The sequence below is a fragment of the Astatotilapia calliptera genome, chromosome 3 (genome assembly GCF_900246225.1).
Source record: "Astatotilapia calliptera chromosome 3, fAstCal1.2, whole genome shotgun sequence".
Classification (NCBI taxonomy): Eukaryota; Metazoa; Chordata; class Actinopteri; order Cichliformes; family Cichlidae; genus Astatotilapia; species Astatotilapia calliptera.
The window spans coordinates 43,897,394-43,911,816 of NC_039304.1; the positions used below are offsets into that span (position 1 = coordinate 43,897,394).

The window sequence follows — 14,423 nt, forward strand, 5'->3', positions numbered from 1 at the left end:
GGCGCTAGATTCCTAACCGTGCAGAAATGTTGGCCAATCAGAAGTCTAGAAGCCTCGGTGGGAAAAAGTAAACAAAGCTGGGGCATAGAAGCAGAACCGAGTCGTATGTGTGGAGGGAGAGTAACTGTGTGTATATGTAAGCATTTAAACACTGCAGAGAGTAGAATTAACACTATTGTAGAAATTCATTTCACCGAAACAATAACGTGGCGCACAGTGTGACGTCAAAAAATGCACACACCTTTGACGCTGCGTTTTCTCCGTTTTTCTCATCCACACGTCAATGCAAAAACTGAGTTTTCAAAAATATCCACCCTGGCCAGAGTTTTTAAAAATCTCCGTTTTCAGTGACTAAAAACGCCGTTTACGTGTGGAGGAAAGGTGCAAACGCACAGAAAAATCGGCGTTTTCAAAAATACCCGGGTACGTGTGGACGTAGCCTTAGTCTCTGTGTTTCTGTTCATTCCTTGTCAGGTTGTCTGTTTTGTCTTCATGCCCAGTCACATCACATCACAGAGCATTTCACTGTTCAGGTTCATGTTTATGTCATAGTTACATTGTTGCATGTTCCTGTTCAGTTTCACTTTTGATCAGCTGTAAAACTGCCTGTTTCAGTTTAAGCATTGTTTTAAATAAATTGCAGGCTCAAAAAATGTTTTCTCCCATTTCTTCTTGTTGCATGTTGAAGCTCTACTTGGAACCTTGTTAAGATCCAACCAAGCAAAACAGGATTTTTTGACATTTTTCAAGCAGTCTTAAGCTTTTGATCGGGACTCTCAGATAATTTTATCTTTCAGAGCCTCTGAACAGCTTTACTGCACATTTTCCCTCTTTTCTCTTTCTCTTTATCACTCTAGCTTGTTCTTTCGTCTTGATAATCTGCCCCTCCCAGCCTGTCAGCTCAAACACTGTTACACAATACATATTATTTATTCACATACAAGATAAATAAACTGACGAAGCATTCAGATCATAATTCTCCTTCTAAAGCTGCTGAACAGGACAGAAAAAACAACAATAATAATAAATCTCAAACTAAAAATCAATCATTTTTAACCCTTGCATGAAAATGAAAGTGAAAGTAAGCTGGTGTTTGTGCAGCAGCCTCTGGGAGTGTCTGCAGTGCTGCTGCGTGTGTCTGACTGAGGATCAGATTTATGAAGATGCCACTGATGCTGATGCTCCTCTTACTCGGTAAGAAAGCTGCTCTGATACTCTGCATGCATGTGCGCACACACACACACAGGTTATTATATATGCAGTGCACTGATGTCTGCTCTCTGTGTCCTGCTGAATGAAGCACTCCCTGCTCGGGTGATGCAGGGTGGATCCCACCATGTGGCTCAAATAACTGAGAACTATGAAGCTCAGTGAGGTTTTAGTTCATCATGAATAAAGCACTGACACACATTCACACAGATCTCAGTGTTTTATTCATTTTGAAGCAGCTCATGAAGAACAGGTTGATGACTCATGAAACACAACATCACAGCAGTTTGTTTAGAAGCTGTTTATATTTGAAGGTTGAAGTAAGTGTCTTCAGTTTTTTACTTCAGTATCTTAACATTTCAATGGTAACTTTGTTAATATAACATTAGGTCATATTGAACTTATTGTGAACAAACTGCATCTCTGCTGTTCACCTGTTTCATGTCACAGTGGCATCTTTTACATATTTGTCAGCTTCCTTCAGATTATTCTGATTCATTTTGCATTAATTGTTGTAAATATACAAACGAAACCTTACTGATTGTTTTTCATCAGAACCCAACACAAAGCTAAATTCTGCTGCATCATCTCCACACTGAAAGGAAATTCACTGTGTGTGTGTGTGTGTGTGTGTGTGTGTGTGTGTGTGTGTGTGTGTGTGTGTGTGTGTGTGTGTGTGTGTGTGTGTGTGTGTGTGTGTGTGTGTGAGATTATATCGTATGACATAATCACAGACACGCATACAGTGTAACTGTTTTGGTTGTGCTGCATGAACGACGAGTGTGTATTGGGGAGGTTGAGTTACTCAGGAGAAATCTCCCCGTACATCAACTGTTACTGTACCCCCTTAATAATCCATGTGCTTAAGACTCTGCGTGAAAGTTAAAATATCTATGTTCAGTGCACATAGATAGATAGTCTATATAGTTATATAGGTATACATGTCACACACAAATCCACCACAAAATGTTCCAGCATCAGAGCTGTGTCCATCAGAGGGACGGCTCAGAGTCAGACAGGCTGACATGTTTGCACATGAGGACGTCTGCTTCTACTCAGTCACTCACTTTCCTGGTTGTTGACTCAGTCGGCTCCTCTTTACCTGTTTAGTTCATCTGTGAACCATCTGGAAACTCTTTGGAACTTTACCTGATGTCCTGTGTCTCTCAGCTGTTACAAAATCACAGCACTCACCTGCTTTATATTTTTATCCTCAGGTTCCCAGCATGCCTCAGGGGTGGAGGTGTATGAGGGGGTGGAGTCTGTCCTGCTGCCTTGTCAGGTACAAGCTGATGTTACCATTGACTCCACAGCAGCAGTGTGGGACCGTGAGGAGCTCAAGGACCCAACGGTCCACGTGCGTCTGCCGAGTGGTGACGATTTTAAAGATCAGAACATTCGTTACTTCAGTCGAACATCACTGAGAGCCGAGGCTCTGCAGACTGGAGACCTCAGCCTCACTCTGAGGAAGCCCACAGTCTCTGACAGTGGAACCTACACCTGCACATACCGCAAGCATGGACAAGATCGGAACAAGGCCTATGTAGACCTGAAGGTCACAGGTCAGTGCTGTCAGGTCAGATGCATGCTAATGGCAAGTTCTAAAAATCTGTTGGTTGATGTTCAGGTTGTTTGTTGTGTGTCGATCACAGAACTTCCTCCTCGTTCTGCAGTCTGGTTCAAAGTCCTCTCAGGTGTCCTGGTTCCTGTGGTTCTTCTGGCTGTTATGTTTGCTGCATGGCTGTCTTGTAGATACAAAACGTTAAAGAACAAAGAAGGTGAGTGTTTTATTGGACCATCTGATGAAATATCAGAACCTTGAAGGTAATCAGCAAAGTTTGATTTGGTGATTTGACAGCACCATAGCTGACGTCTCTGTCCTGAATGAGTTGTTAGTGATCTTTACATCACTGATGGTTACCACGAACTGTTAGATCCCAGTTATCCTGTACAAGACGTCTGGACCGACTCTTTGTTTGAAGGGCCAAAGTTTCTGGTATTATCATTATAGTGTGATATTATTCTGTTACCATATGTTACCTTATATATGTAATCAAAGAATTATGATAACAGCTGTAGGACAGATATTATCCTTTAGTTTAGATGGTGTGATCAGTATGTACTTTTAGTTTGCATTATACTTCTGACTTAAAAGAGTGTGAAAATCATTAGATCTATTGGATTGACCTGTATTACTCGACACTGTTGAATGTGTTACACTGTTTCTTGACATTTCATACTGCTGAATCATGAAGAGAATGTTGTGTGCAGAGGACCTTGTGCCGATAATAGAAGAGACAGACCCCCACCTTACAGAGAGCAGAGAAACAAGGAGCCGAGGTCATAACTTAGTAAGAGAGAAAGAATGTGAATGTTTAGGCTTTTACGACTAGGTGGGGGCCGCTAGAGGCTATAAGAAGCTGAGCAACCCGTCACCATTTTGAGACTTGCTGTGACCCTCTGCAGGCATGTCTCCCCATCATGATGGTTCTAATGCTCATAAGTGTTGAATTGTATGGAAATAAATGATTGTTGATTGAGCATTTATACACCGAGTATTGTCCTTCCTTCAGCCCAAAGATTCAAAGAATTGGGAGATTTCAACAATAGGCTAACAGAAAGTAACTAAAGCTGGTAGTGAGGAGACGCGCTGAGCTCTAAGTGCCTGCAGGAGTGTCCATCCTGCTATCCACTGATGATGCAACTGACTGATAACATAACAGTTAGGTGCAATCAATAACCACACCTGTTAGTTTCAGCTCTCCTCTGATGATCCTTCTCTTGGTAAGATGGATTAGTCTTATAATAGTTAAAGAAAAAAGGCCCCATGGATAGAAAAAGCTGTGACAACCATTGAAGAAGCTCATCTCCAGGCTGGAAGCAGGACTTCAGAAAACACAGAGTAACATCAGGACAGCAGGTCCATGTCTTACCCTGTCCATGGTTTACTGTAAGTGCAGTCAGATGTGTGATGAGTGTTACAGAAACACTGTGTCCACCTCTCCCTCGAGCTTTTACACTCTTCACAGCTTTGACTGGAGTGAAACCATGAGACGCTGAAAGCTTTGACTCTGTGGTATCTGGCAGACACGTTCAGTTCAGCTCTGCTGCTGATTGGACACCAAACACAGCACAGTCTCTTCATGGAGCAAAGGAACACGTTTCAGACTGGAACCAGTCCAACATGTTTTACTGCAAACATTTCACTTCATCCTGTCAAAGGAAGTTTGCTGCTGATGCTGTACAGCTCATGTTGTGCTTGGTTGTTCTTTCAGTTGGTGAGGTGGAGGTGGGTTCAGGTGTGACGTCTGCCAAGCTGCCCTGCAAAGCCACAGTTCACCTGTCTCAGGTAAATAAAGTTGTGTGGAAGGACAGAGATGGCAGGATAGTCCACGTGTATCAGGAAGACTCTGAAAAACCGCACAGACGTTACAGGAGCCGAACAGAAATGATTGAAGACCCGCTGAAGACTGGAGACCTCAGTCTGACACTGAAATACCCCACACACACAGCCAGAGACACCTACACCTGCACCGCCTACAGCAGGGAGGGAAAAGTCCTGATGGAGAAAAAAGTGGAGCTGAAAGTCGAAGGTCAGTATGCAGATGATCCTTATTCACAGATTGTGTTTGATAAGTCAGTGGTTTGTAATGACTGAAGTAGTTTGTGGGAGAGAAACTGGTAAATGTCAGCAGTTAAAGCATCAACCAGGCTCAAAGATAAGTTTGTGGGAAACTGTAAATCTGATTCATTTTTGTAGTGGTTCAGATATTGTGAGGACGTTCATGAGATGAGATGAGTGTGAGAGAATCAGACATAAGACTTCAGAGCTCTGACTCTATCAGCCCGGCTATAGTGTTGCAAAAACAAACCCTGAGCTTGTTCCCAATGTCCTAAAATGAGACGAGTGATGGAAACCTTTACAACAGCAGCAGGTGTGTGAGCCGGAAACATCCTGGTCTCAGTGTTGCATACAGATTTCCCTAAATGCTTCTTCCAAAGCTGGATAGATGCTGTCTCTCCTCATCAGAATCTCAGAGACCCACATGAGTCTACACACCACTCAGACAGCCAATGGTTTAAGGATGATGCTGGGCTATGAACAGGCTGTAGACGTTTTATGTTGATTCAGCTTTTATGAATCAACATAAAAACTGGGGGATTAAGTAAAAACATAAAGTCCACGACTGGTGTGTCATCAATAACAAGTAAAATGTTAACATGCTCACGTTGTTTATTGTCCTCTCAGAGTGTAAGGTGGAGGTGGAGGAAGGGGCGGAGTCTGTCTCTCTGCCCTTTCAAACCACAGAAAACCAGCCTGAAGACACTGAAGTCGTGTGGGAACGCCATGAACCCGAATACATGAAGGTCCACGTGTATGAGAACGGCAGTGACCAGCCTGACAAACAGGACGAACATTACAGAGGTCGCACTGAGATGAATGAAGACGCTCTGAGGTCTGGAGACCTCAGTCTGACCCTGAGACACCTCAAAGTGGGAGATGCTGGGAGATACGGATGTGAGGTCAACAGCAAGGAGGCCTGGAGATACAAGAGGGTGTGGCTCACAGTCAAAGGTTAGTTAGTTCATTCATGTTTGTGTGTGTGTGTGTGTGAGGTGTGACTCTTCTGTTTCCTCTGCAGGGAAAAATCAGGCCGAGAAATAAGCAGAGGCCATCAGGATCAGCTCCACTGATCCGTCTGCTCTGATCACTGATCAATCAGTTTGATGTGTTTATTTGATTATTGATCAGTGAAGGACATCAGTGAACAGATGGTGCTGAAGATGCTGTCAGCTGATACTGAGGCCTGTTGAGTCCTGTGTGTTCTCAGTATGATCACACAGCTAATGTATAAACTCCGACAAACCTGTGTTCTTGGAAAGTGCACTGTTGGCTGTTTCTGTAAGTCTGACCAAATATAAGGTGTGTCAGTGTCATGTGCATGTGGAGTAACCGTTAACAACACTGTGTGTATCTGTGGATGTTTGTGGCTCGGCTGCAGGGGAGGGGAGGGGCACGGGAAGCTGAGATCCATCACTGACCACACCTTTTTAGGAGCAGTGGGTGGAGCTTGCTGGACACAGCTGTGTGCAAGGGCGTAGATTTCGTTTTGGCATTGGTGGGGACGAATGATTCAGTTTTTTTTCCTTTTTGTCTTTGCTTCTTGATAAAAAGGAGAAATGTACTTGTCTACATATGCTATTCTACATGCTTTTAAACCATTTAAAATTACAATTGATAGTTTTATATGTGAGTTATATAATCCTAAATTACAATTAAACAAATGACTAAGTAGTTTAGACTTTAGTTTACTTCAGTCATATTCAATATAAATCAGGTATCATACAAAAATAAAAATAACTTCAAATTCAGCAGGGCTGGACTGGCACAAAATATGGGCATTTTGACTAGTGACCGGCCCACCATGGTATTACAGGAAAAGTCAAAAATCCTTTAAAGCCTTTATAATTAAACTTAAACCTACACCACCTTCCCTATTCTGGTATTCTAAACAGTAGCACACAGAAACAGTTCAGAACTTCCCTTCAACTCATTCCTGTCACCTGAAAGGTAAACCTGTTTCTCCATCACCTCCTGTTCAGCTCTGATGATCCAGTAAGGACATCTCCTGGTTTCATCTTCATGTTTCCCTCTCACCACATATACAAACCGACATCATGACCAGCAGCTTTACAGCTGTGGCTCCAGCAAACATCAGCTGATACTAGAAATTAATATTAAATAAATTCTAACAACAGCTGATCAAGCTTAAACGTGCTGCTGTTGTTTAATTCGACCTCCGCTGGTTTCCTCTTTCTGGCGCAGAGAGAAAAGCCGATCAGCTGATCATTGATCAGTTTCATGATTGAATTAGCAACTTTCTAGCTGAAGTAGTACGGCACAAATCCCGTTCCTTTTCACCTTAACTTTAAAGTTTGACCTCCTCGGCTGTAATTGGTCCAGCCCAGAGTCGATCATGACCAACTGGCCAATCCACCACCACTCATTTATACCGTTAAAAAAAGAAAAGGAAGAAAACCCCATCGGCCAATAAAAACGAAAAATCACGAGCAGCCCACTGGGCAAATGCCCGGTATGCCCGATGGCCAGTCCAGCCCTGAAATACAGTCATGACAATAAACGAATATGAGTTCAAAGACTTAACAACATTACTTCAGTTGCATTACACCAACATAAAAAAACAGCTTTTACCAGTTGCGTCAGATATCTAAAGCAAAGCCGTTCCTTCCTTTAAAGGACCTTGAAAAGCTTATCCACGCATTTATTACATCCAGTGTGCTGCCCCTTTAAGGCAGGCATGATCATTTGGGTGTGTGTTTTTTGTACCAGCAGACTTGCCGTAGTACCTCACCAGTGAAAAACAGTCCTATAGCCAAACTGTTGTCTGTTCCACTTTTTGTTCACTTTTTCTTGCTGAGCCTGAGAGAGCACATGCCTGTAAGTAGTTGCTATCTGTTTTGTAAGCTTTCCCGCGATAGTTTTGTGTAGCAGTTTAGAGGTTTGTGTGGAAAACTTTCTTTTGTGAGGTAAAACGGCCGCGATGCTAACACGTTAGCCCGTCTATGGGATTTCCCATGTAATGTTAGCATTAAGCTAATCGCTAAATGCGTGGGCCTAATAACCAGTGAAAGGGTTTGGATAAGTTTGTGTTTATGTGTTATATACATTGTAGTGCATGGCTTAATGTTTGATGTTGTAAAGAAAATGCAATTACAGCAGAAATGTAATATTTTATTTTTGTTTCTGTACCAGTTTTACAGTGCTTCAACAGTAAACATCTAAAACGTATCCGCTGACTCCTGGATGTTTATTGTGGACCTGTTAGCTATCTGCCAAGCTAGAAACCAGCTTCACACCCTAGTGAGGGCAGAATATCCAGATTGGACGACTGTAACTCCCTCTACTCGGGCCTCCAACACTCTTCTCTTTGCCGGCTCCAGTTAATTCAAAATGCAGCTGCGCGTCTTTTAACCAAGAGCACCTGGCTGCAGCCACTGTGGAGCTCCACGGTAACCAGAAACACGTAACTTCAGTTAAATCGACTTTGACAGCGAAAACTAAATTGCGTTTTTGTTACTATTGATGCTGCTGAGAAATAAAAATGGTTTTAAGTGGGGGGTTTTTAACACTCTGGGTTTGTTCAAAAAAATTCACCATCCCCTAAATTGTTCGTGGCCAAAAGTGTACAGTGGTCCCTCGCTATAACGCGGCGCACCTTCCGCGACACTTGCTGTTTCGCTGATTTATTTATTTGTTTTACAGTACATCGTGTTGTGCGTTCTGATTGCTGTAGACCATTGTCAATCAATCTAGTCCAGTGTGTCCTGTACAGGAGCGGTCCCTAATAGGCCCACGGACGGGTCCCGGTCCGTGAGTCCTTTGGTACCGTTCTGCGATAGTTGATCCTCCGATGTGAAATGTATGGTTGTAGTTGTGTGTCTTATTTTGAAAGAACTATTTACGCGTTACCATAGCGACCAGAGAGCATTAAGAAGCAGAGAGGAGGATGTCACTGTCATTGTTGTTGGCACACAGCTCAAGTCACGTTTATTATTATATTTACAAAATACCACAGTTTCTTTTTTAAATTCTTTTGTTGTATTTATCCGCGACACCTTAAAGGTCGTTCCCTGAAAATATTGTCTGACATTAAAGTGGTCTGTGGTGCAAAAAGGTTCGGGACTCCTGCTGTACAGTACAGAATGCGTTTAGCTTGTCGAATTTACATATATCTTCGCTAGCAGTGTAACTCTGAAGTGCTGTACTGTATGTTTGTAAGTTTTCTCCCAAACAAACACAACAATGCCGACGAAACGTTTTGCACCCTCAAATGCACCTTTAGGTTTCATTCCATGATACTGGACTTATGTTTCTACGAAGGTTTGAACTCTAAGAGTGTTTAAACAAAAGAGAAAAGTGTGAAAATGTTCATGTCTGTCTGAGAAAAGTGTATAAAGCATGTAGTGAGGGGTTTTACAGTCTTAACATCTGTAATAATTGTAAAAAATAAAGTTGGCTACTTCATGGATTTCACCTACCGCGGGTTATTTTTAGAACGTAACACCAGCGATAAACGAGGGACTGCTGTATTATTAATAGTAGAGTCTGGGACATCTAATTGATTAACATCAACATTGATTATTATGCACTATTATTTTTGTTCAAGGAGAGCAAAAAATATAAAACTCTCTCAGCTTGTTTGTTGCCAAAAATGGCCACTTTTTGTGTATGTTCACAAAATGCTATAAAATGTATATTTCTTAAAACATTTATCTACTTTTGCCGACGTGACTCTTTAAAATAGCACCAGTCCTTTTCATCAAAATCAAAATTGTATCTAAATGTTTTACTCTTTATAGCCAGTTAGGTTATATATTACCATTAACTTTTCTGGTAAAACGGTGATAAAGTCCTAATGTTTTCATGAAACTTCCTTTTTTTCCCCATCTGAGCATCGGGGAAAAGGCCGTCTTGCAATTGTTGAGGTCACTAGTGTGTGCCCCATTTCTTCCAGGATCACTCTCTTTATAGGTTTTAGTGGACTCCTAGTACTGCGACGTGGTTTCATGGTACAAAGGGATTGTATTCCAAGATCTGGGAGACTGTAGAAATGAGCAGTGATGCCCTTCCTACCATCTTTCCAGAAAAGTGATCTGGAAGCTGTTAGGCTGACTTACAGCAGCAGCACTTTCTGCACCTGCATAAACTCCAGGACACATTTACTAACGGTGTTTGTTGCTGTATGTGCAGCTTTGAATTTTTTAATAATATATATTTTGTTAATATTTCGGCTATGGTGTCTTGTTATGAAATGTACAAGAGTAAAAGTGTTTTTAGCAGGTGCTTCCAAGCTAAGTTTGACTGGGAAACTCAAAGCTCAATAGTCTGTATCAACAGAGATTCACTGCAGCCTGTGTAATATTTATTCTACTCTATCTTGCAAATACATATTTGTGTGGCAATGTCATGCACAACACACAACTATTAGATCCTTAAGATCAAACCCGTGTCATTGTTTTGGTCCACTGCAGTGCAGTAGTCAAAAAACAGAATAAGTGAAGTGTCCACAGATGGCCAGGATAGAGCCCAGAGTGTTAATGTTTAAAATGTATAAAAATATTATTGATTGCAATTCTTTACTGTTAATATCAACAATAAGCTTTTTATTTTGAAAATACAAGTTTAAAAAAAATGCTGTTACATTTACATTTAATGCTGTTTCACTGTAATCATTTATTATAAGTATGGACACAGAATCAAGTGAACAACATTTTGAAATAAGTTTAATTGGAATTTTGTACTATGCAAAAAACAAAACAAAAAACAACAACAACAACAACGACATATTAAACAAACAAACACAGCCAGTGCCTTCATTTGTCCATTACATGTCAGACATAGCACTGACCCTTAGCCCCTGATCATCAGCACATGCTTTCAAAAAGAGCTCCATGTCCTCTGCAAACTGAAAAACAAAGAGGAACAAGTCCCTTGCTCCAGTGTCTTCTTCCTCTGACATGTCTCTTAAGACCCTCTGCTGGTCCCCTTGATTTAAGGACAGATATTTGGGCATTGTTACGTGTCCACGGAAAAGTGCCTTATTTTGGACAACCCACTGCACAGCAGGACGCAGATCTTCAACAACTGCTGGCTCCTGTGTCAGGCAAATGGGGATGAAAACATAGTTATTTCTCTGTTGCACAACAGTTTTTTAACAGTTATTCAAATGTCACTAACCATGTAATTACTGTTTAAAGTGATTACTGACCTGACTGACTTCCTGGAACTTTTTCAGTCTGACAATGGGCACATGTTGTCCTGCAAGCACAGCTTTGGCTTCCTCTCTCCAGTGTGCAAATAGCTTGCCAGAGCTTAACAGAAAATGTTGATATTGTTAAGGTGTGTAAACTTTGACACAACATAAAAAACAGAAGTCAAAATATAAATACCTCCTGAGATCAAAGTTCTCCATCAACAGCAAGCACCACCATTTACGCAAGTAGGGCATGTCTGACTGTAAAATATTAATATGAAACATGTTTAACAACTTTCAAAAGATTCAAGACTCCATTGCTGTGAAAGTAAATAGAATACTTACTACAGTATAGTCAATATGGTGCATCCAGTGCCACGTACAGAGCAGACTATTTGGAAGAAAAAATAAAAATGTCATTTTTTTAGAAGCTTAAATTAGCTTCTGAATCTCAAGAAGAGAAGAGAAAAATTACCATCAGCATGAAGATCCCACAGTCAACTCCATAGTCTTGGCTTGGAAAACCCTGTATTACATTGAAAATAAAGGCTCGTTAATAAAATCCCTTAAAAGAAGACTAGTGTAATTCATATCATTCACCATACACTTAAACTAGCACATACCTTCAAGTCACAGCTCTTTTTTTCTGACCACTGCCCGGGAATGATCTTCACTGCAAGATTCCTTTTTTTAAAGACAGTTACATTCACAAGTTAACAGATGTCATCATGATGGGTGTGAAATGTTTATTGCTAATAGCACCAACTGTAACTACAGGCCTTAGGAACACGACCTCAACAAAACAGCATAACAAAATGAAAAAGTACAGTCACATGCTCACAGTTGGTCAAAATAAAGCATTTACAGCTTTAAGTTAAGGTTGGCATATTTTATAAACTCATTTTTAATGGTGTTTTATGTTAAACTAGAACATTGGAAGACCCTATTTATGTCTGAAAGTCATCTAAAGACAGCATCACTGACTTGATCATAATGTGAAGATGAGAAATAGAATAAAATGTTGAAGCATCATGCTGATATATCCATCCATCCATCCATTCGCTTCCGCTTATCCTTTTCAGGGTCGCTGGAGCCTATCCCAGCTGTCATAGGGCGACAGACTGGACAGGTCGCCAGTCTGTCGCAGGGCCAACACACAGGGACAGACAACCATTCACACTCACATTCACTCGCACATTCACACCTAGTGGCAATTTGGATTATCCAATCAACCTATCCCCACAAGCTGCATGTCTTTAGACGGTGGGAGGAAGCCGGAGTACCCGGAGAGAACCCACGCAAACACGGGGAGAACATGCAAACTCCACACAGAAACTTGCTGATATAGTTTATAAAAAAAGCATGTGAGTGTACTGTATGTGTGAACACTCAAGATCAGCAGAACATGATCTGGGATGCACTTAACCTGGAACACTGAACAGGTTCCTGAAAACTCCGGAACAAACCAAAAATGCTTATAAAGATGTGACCTCAAAAGTGAAACATATTGTTGGCCACCAAATCCTGCCTTGGTGTTTATTGGGTCAAGAAAGAGGATTTCTCTTTGAGGTGGCTTCAGTACCTAAAAGACAGTTAGCCATGACTTCAAACCTGAAAACAATGTCATTGCAAGCGATCACAATCAAAGACTTTTGAAACTGCGTCATAAAAGCTTGAATACATCTCAGACACATAGCAAAATTCTAGCAGTTTGTACGTGTCAAAAAACAAGACTTACACACAACTGGAAATGACCAGGGGTCCAGAGAGGGAGAACTATGATGTGCATCCTCTGAGCATCAGTCTGAAACAGAATTGTTTTTTAAGTATCCTGTATATGAACTCTCACCAAAGTTATAAAAAAAAATCATTTGGATTACTTGCTTGTTTCTTTAAAGGACGGTACACTTACAGGAAAGGACTGCAATGGATCACAGCCATAGGGTGCAAGCCAAGTCCGGGTGACATACAGATTTTCTATGTAAATGCTTATCCCCTAGAATGTAAACAAAAACATTTAAAACAACAACTCTCTAAATTAAAGCTTGACAATCATCATATACAACATACAGTACCTTTGACTGGACAATTTTAGTGATAAGCTCAAAACAGCCATTTCCAATCTGAAACAGAAAAAATCATGAAAGAAATGAATGTACACTTTATTATTTCATATTCATAGAAAAAAAATACTTACAGTCGATTCCATTTGTTTGTTTAAACCCAGTGTCCAAAAATCTGCCCGCATGAGGCATCCAGAAGACGTTTCAACAATCAGCTCATCTTTGGGTCTGCTGATGTCCAGAACATAGTTGAGCTAAAAAAAAAAAAAAAGGTGTCATAGACTGTGGATGACCAAATCAGATAAGCACTAAAAGTTGCACTTTGCAACATCTGAAAACTTTAACATACAAGCTGTTGTTGGCCAGGGTGCGGTACAAAACACCACAATGAACGGCTGGCCAAAATGTTCTCAGGCTTTGTCAGAGTTCGCACGGTGGTCCACACAGGTCAGGAAAAGTTGCATCTGTTGAGACCTTCTATTGGCTTTCTTGTTGTCAACTCTTTCCTGAGGTCCTATAGGGATTTTAACAGGTTTCAGACAAAACACTACATAGAATGCACATTAAATGCATACAAATGCAAGAAAAATAAGCACTATCTATAGAAGGAAATTCATTTGAAACAGCATGTAACAAATTCGTTTATGAGCCATCAACTACAACAAGATAATGAATGCAAGATTATTATTTCACCTATATATGACAATCACTATTCAAAATAAGAAATTTTACCAGTGTCACCAGACATTGAAGGTGCTGGGTTCAACACCGTTTCAGTGATTTCTCTGGGTTTATTGCACACCTGTGGGGCTAGGTACACAAAGAAAAGAATATACACACAGATAGGAACAAACCTAACATGTAAACAATGGTAGCGTTCTGGTCATGAGACAATGCATGTACTTACCTATGACAGCTTGACCCAGTGCCGACAATGAGATATTGATCTGTGTGTTTCTCTGCCATGGAGCACGATGAAAAAACATTAAAACAAGAAGGAATGTTGTTGTAACGCAAAAAAAGTGGCAACATGATCATTGTACGAAAACTAGACGATTCCTAGAATTATGAAATCACTAACGGCAAATTTATTTAAGAAAGACTCTGTCCCAACCTTTGCGATCAATTTGCAAGACTTCCACGGTATCCATGCGTGTTTACGGCTACTGTGGAGGTCACGTGTTTCCGGTTAGTGTGGAGGTCACGTGTATCCGGTTAGTGTGGAGCTCCACAGTGGCTGCAGCCAGACCCTTCTCCTTTTAACAGGTACGAGAATCCATGAACACATAACTTGAAGAAAATATAATTTGATCAAACATTATTCAGCTTTAAATATTGTTCAGCTTTAAAGTTACTGTGCAACTGTGTAATAAAA

At 40.9% G+C, this 14,423-nt stretch overlaps 1 protein-coding gene and 1 long non-coding RNA gene across 4 annotated transcripts; one reads left to right on the forward strand and one right to left on the reverse strand.

The window, feature by feature from the left end:
• The first annotated feature begins 1,163 nt into the window (after positions 1-1,163).
• LOC113014924 (butyrophilin-like protein 2) lies at positions 1,164-6,024 on the forward strand. The gene is made up of 6 exons (XM_026156784.1): positions 1,164-1,194; positions 2,427-2,771; positions 2,862-2,987; positions 4,485-4,802; positions 5,459-5,785; positions 5,963-6,024. Exons 1-6 carry the CDS (start codon positions 1,164-1,166, stop codon positions 6,022-6,024), a joined length of 1,209 nt encoding a protein of 402 aa, XP_026012569.1.
• Positions 6,025-11,350: 5,326 nt separating this feature from the next.
• LOC113010189 (uncharacterized) lies at positions 11,351-13,879 on the reverse strand. 3 transcript variants are annotated; one of them, XR_003270296.1, is made up of 8 exons: positions 13,781-13,879; positions 13,398-13,562; positions 13,183-13,302; positions 12,898-13,108; positions 12,724-12,789; positions 11,609-11,669; positions 11,461-11,511; positions 11,351-11,376 (listed from the first exon to the last, which is right to left on the reverse strand). It is a non-coding gene; the product is annotated as an uncharacterized LOC113010189 (long non-coding RNA). The 3 variants fall into 3 exon arrangements; XR_003270295.1 differs by having other exon boundaries at positions 12,898-12,981; positions 13,061-13,108; positions 13,398-13,879; XR_003270294.1 differs by having other exon boundaries at positions 13,398-13,879.
• Between the last annotated feature and the right edge of the window lie 544 nt (positions 13,880-14,423).

Coding starts and splice junctions, on each gene's coding strand:
- LOC113014924 (XM_026156784.1), top strand. CDS start 1,164: ATGCCACTGATGCTGATGCTCCTCTTACTCG. Junction 1,195..2,426: donor GCTGATGCTCCTCTTACTCG/GTAAGAAAGCTG, acceptor TTTTATCCTCAG/GTTCCCAGCATGCCTCAGGG. Junction 4,803..5,458: donor AGTGGAGCTGAAAGTCGAAG/GTCAGTATGCAG, acceptor TTGTCCTCTCAG/AGTGTAAGGTGGAGGTGGAG.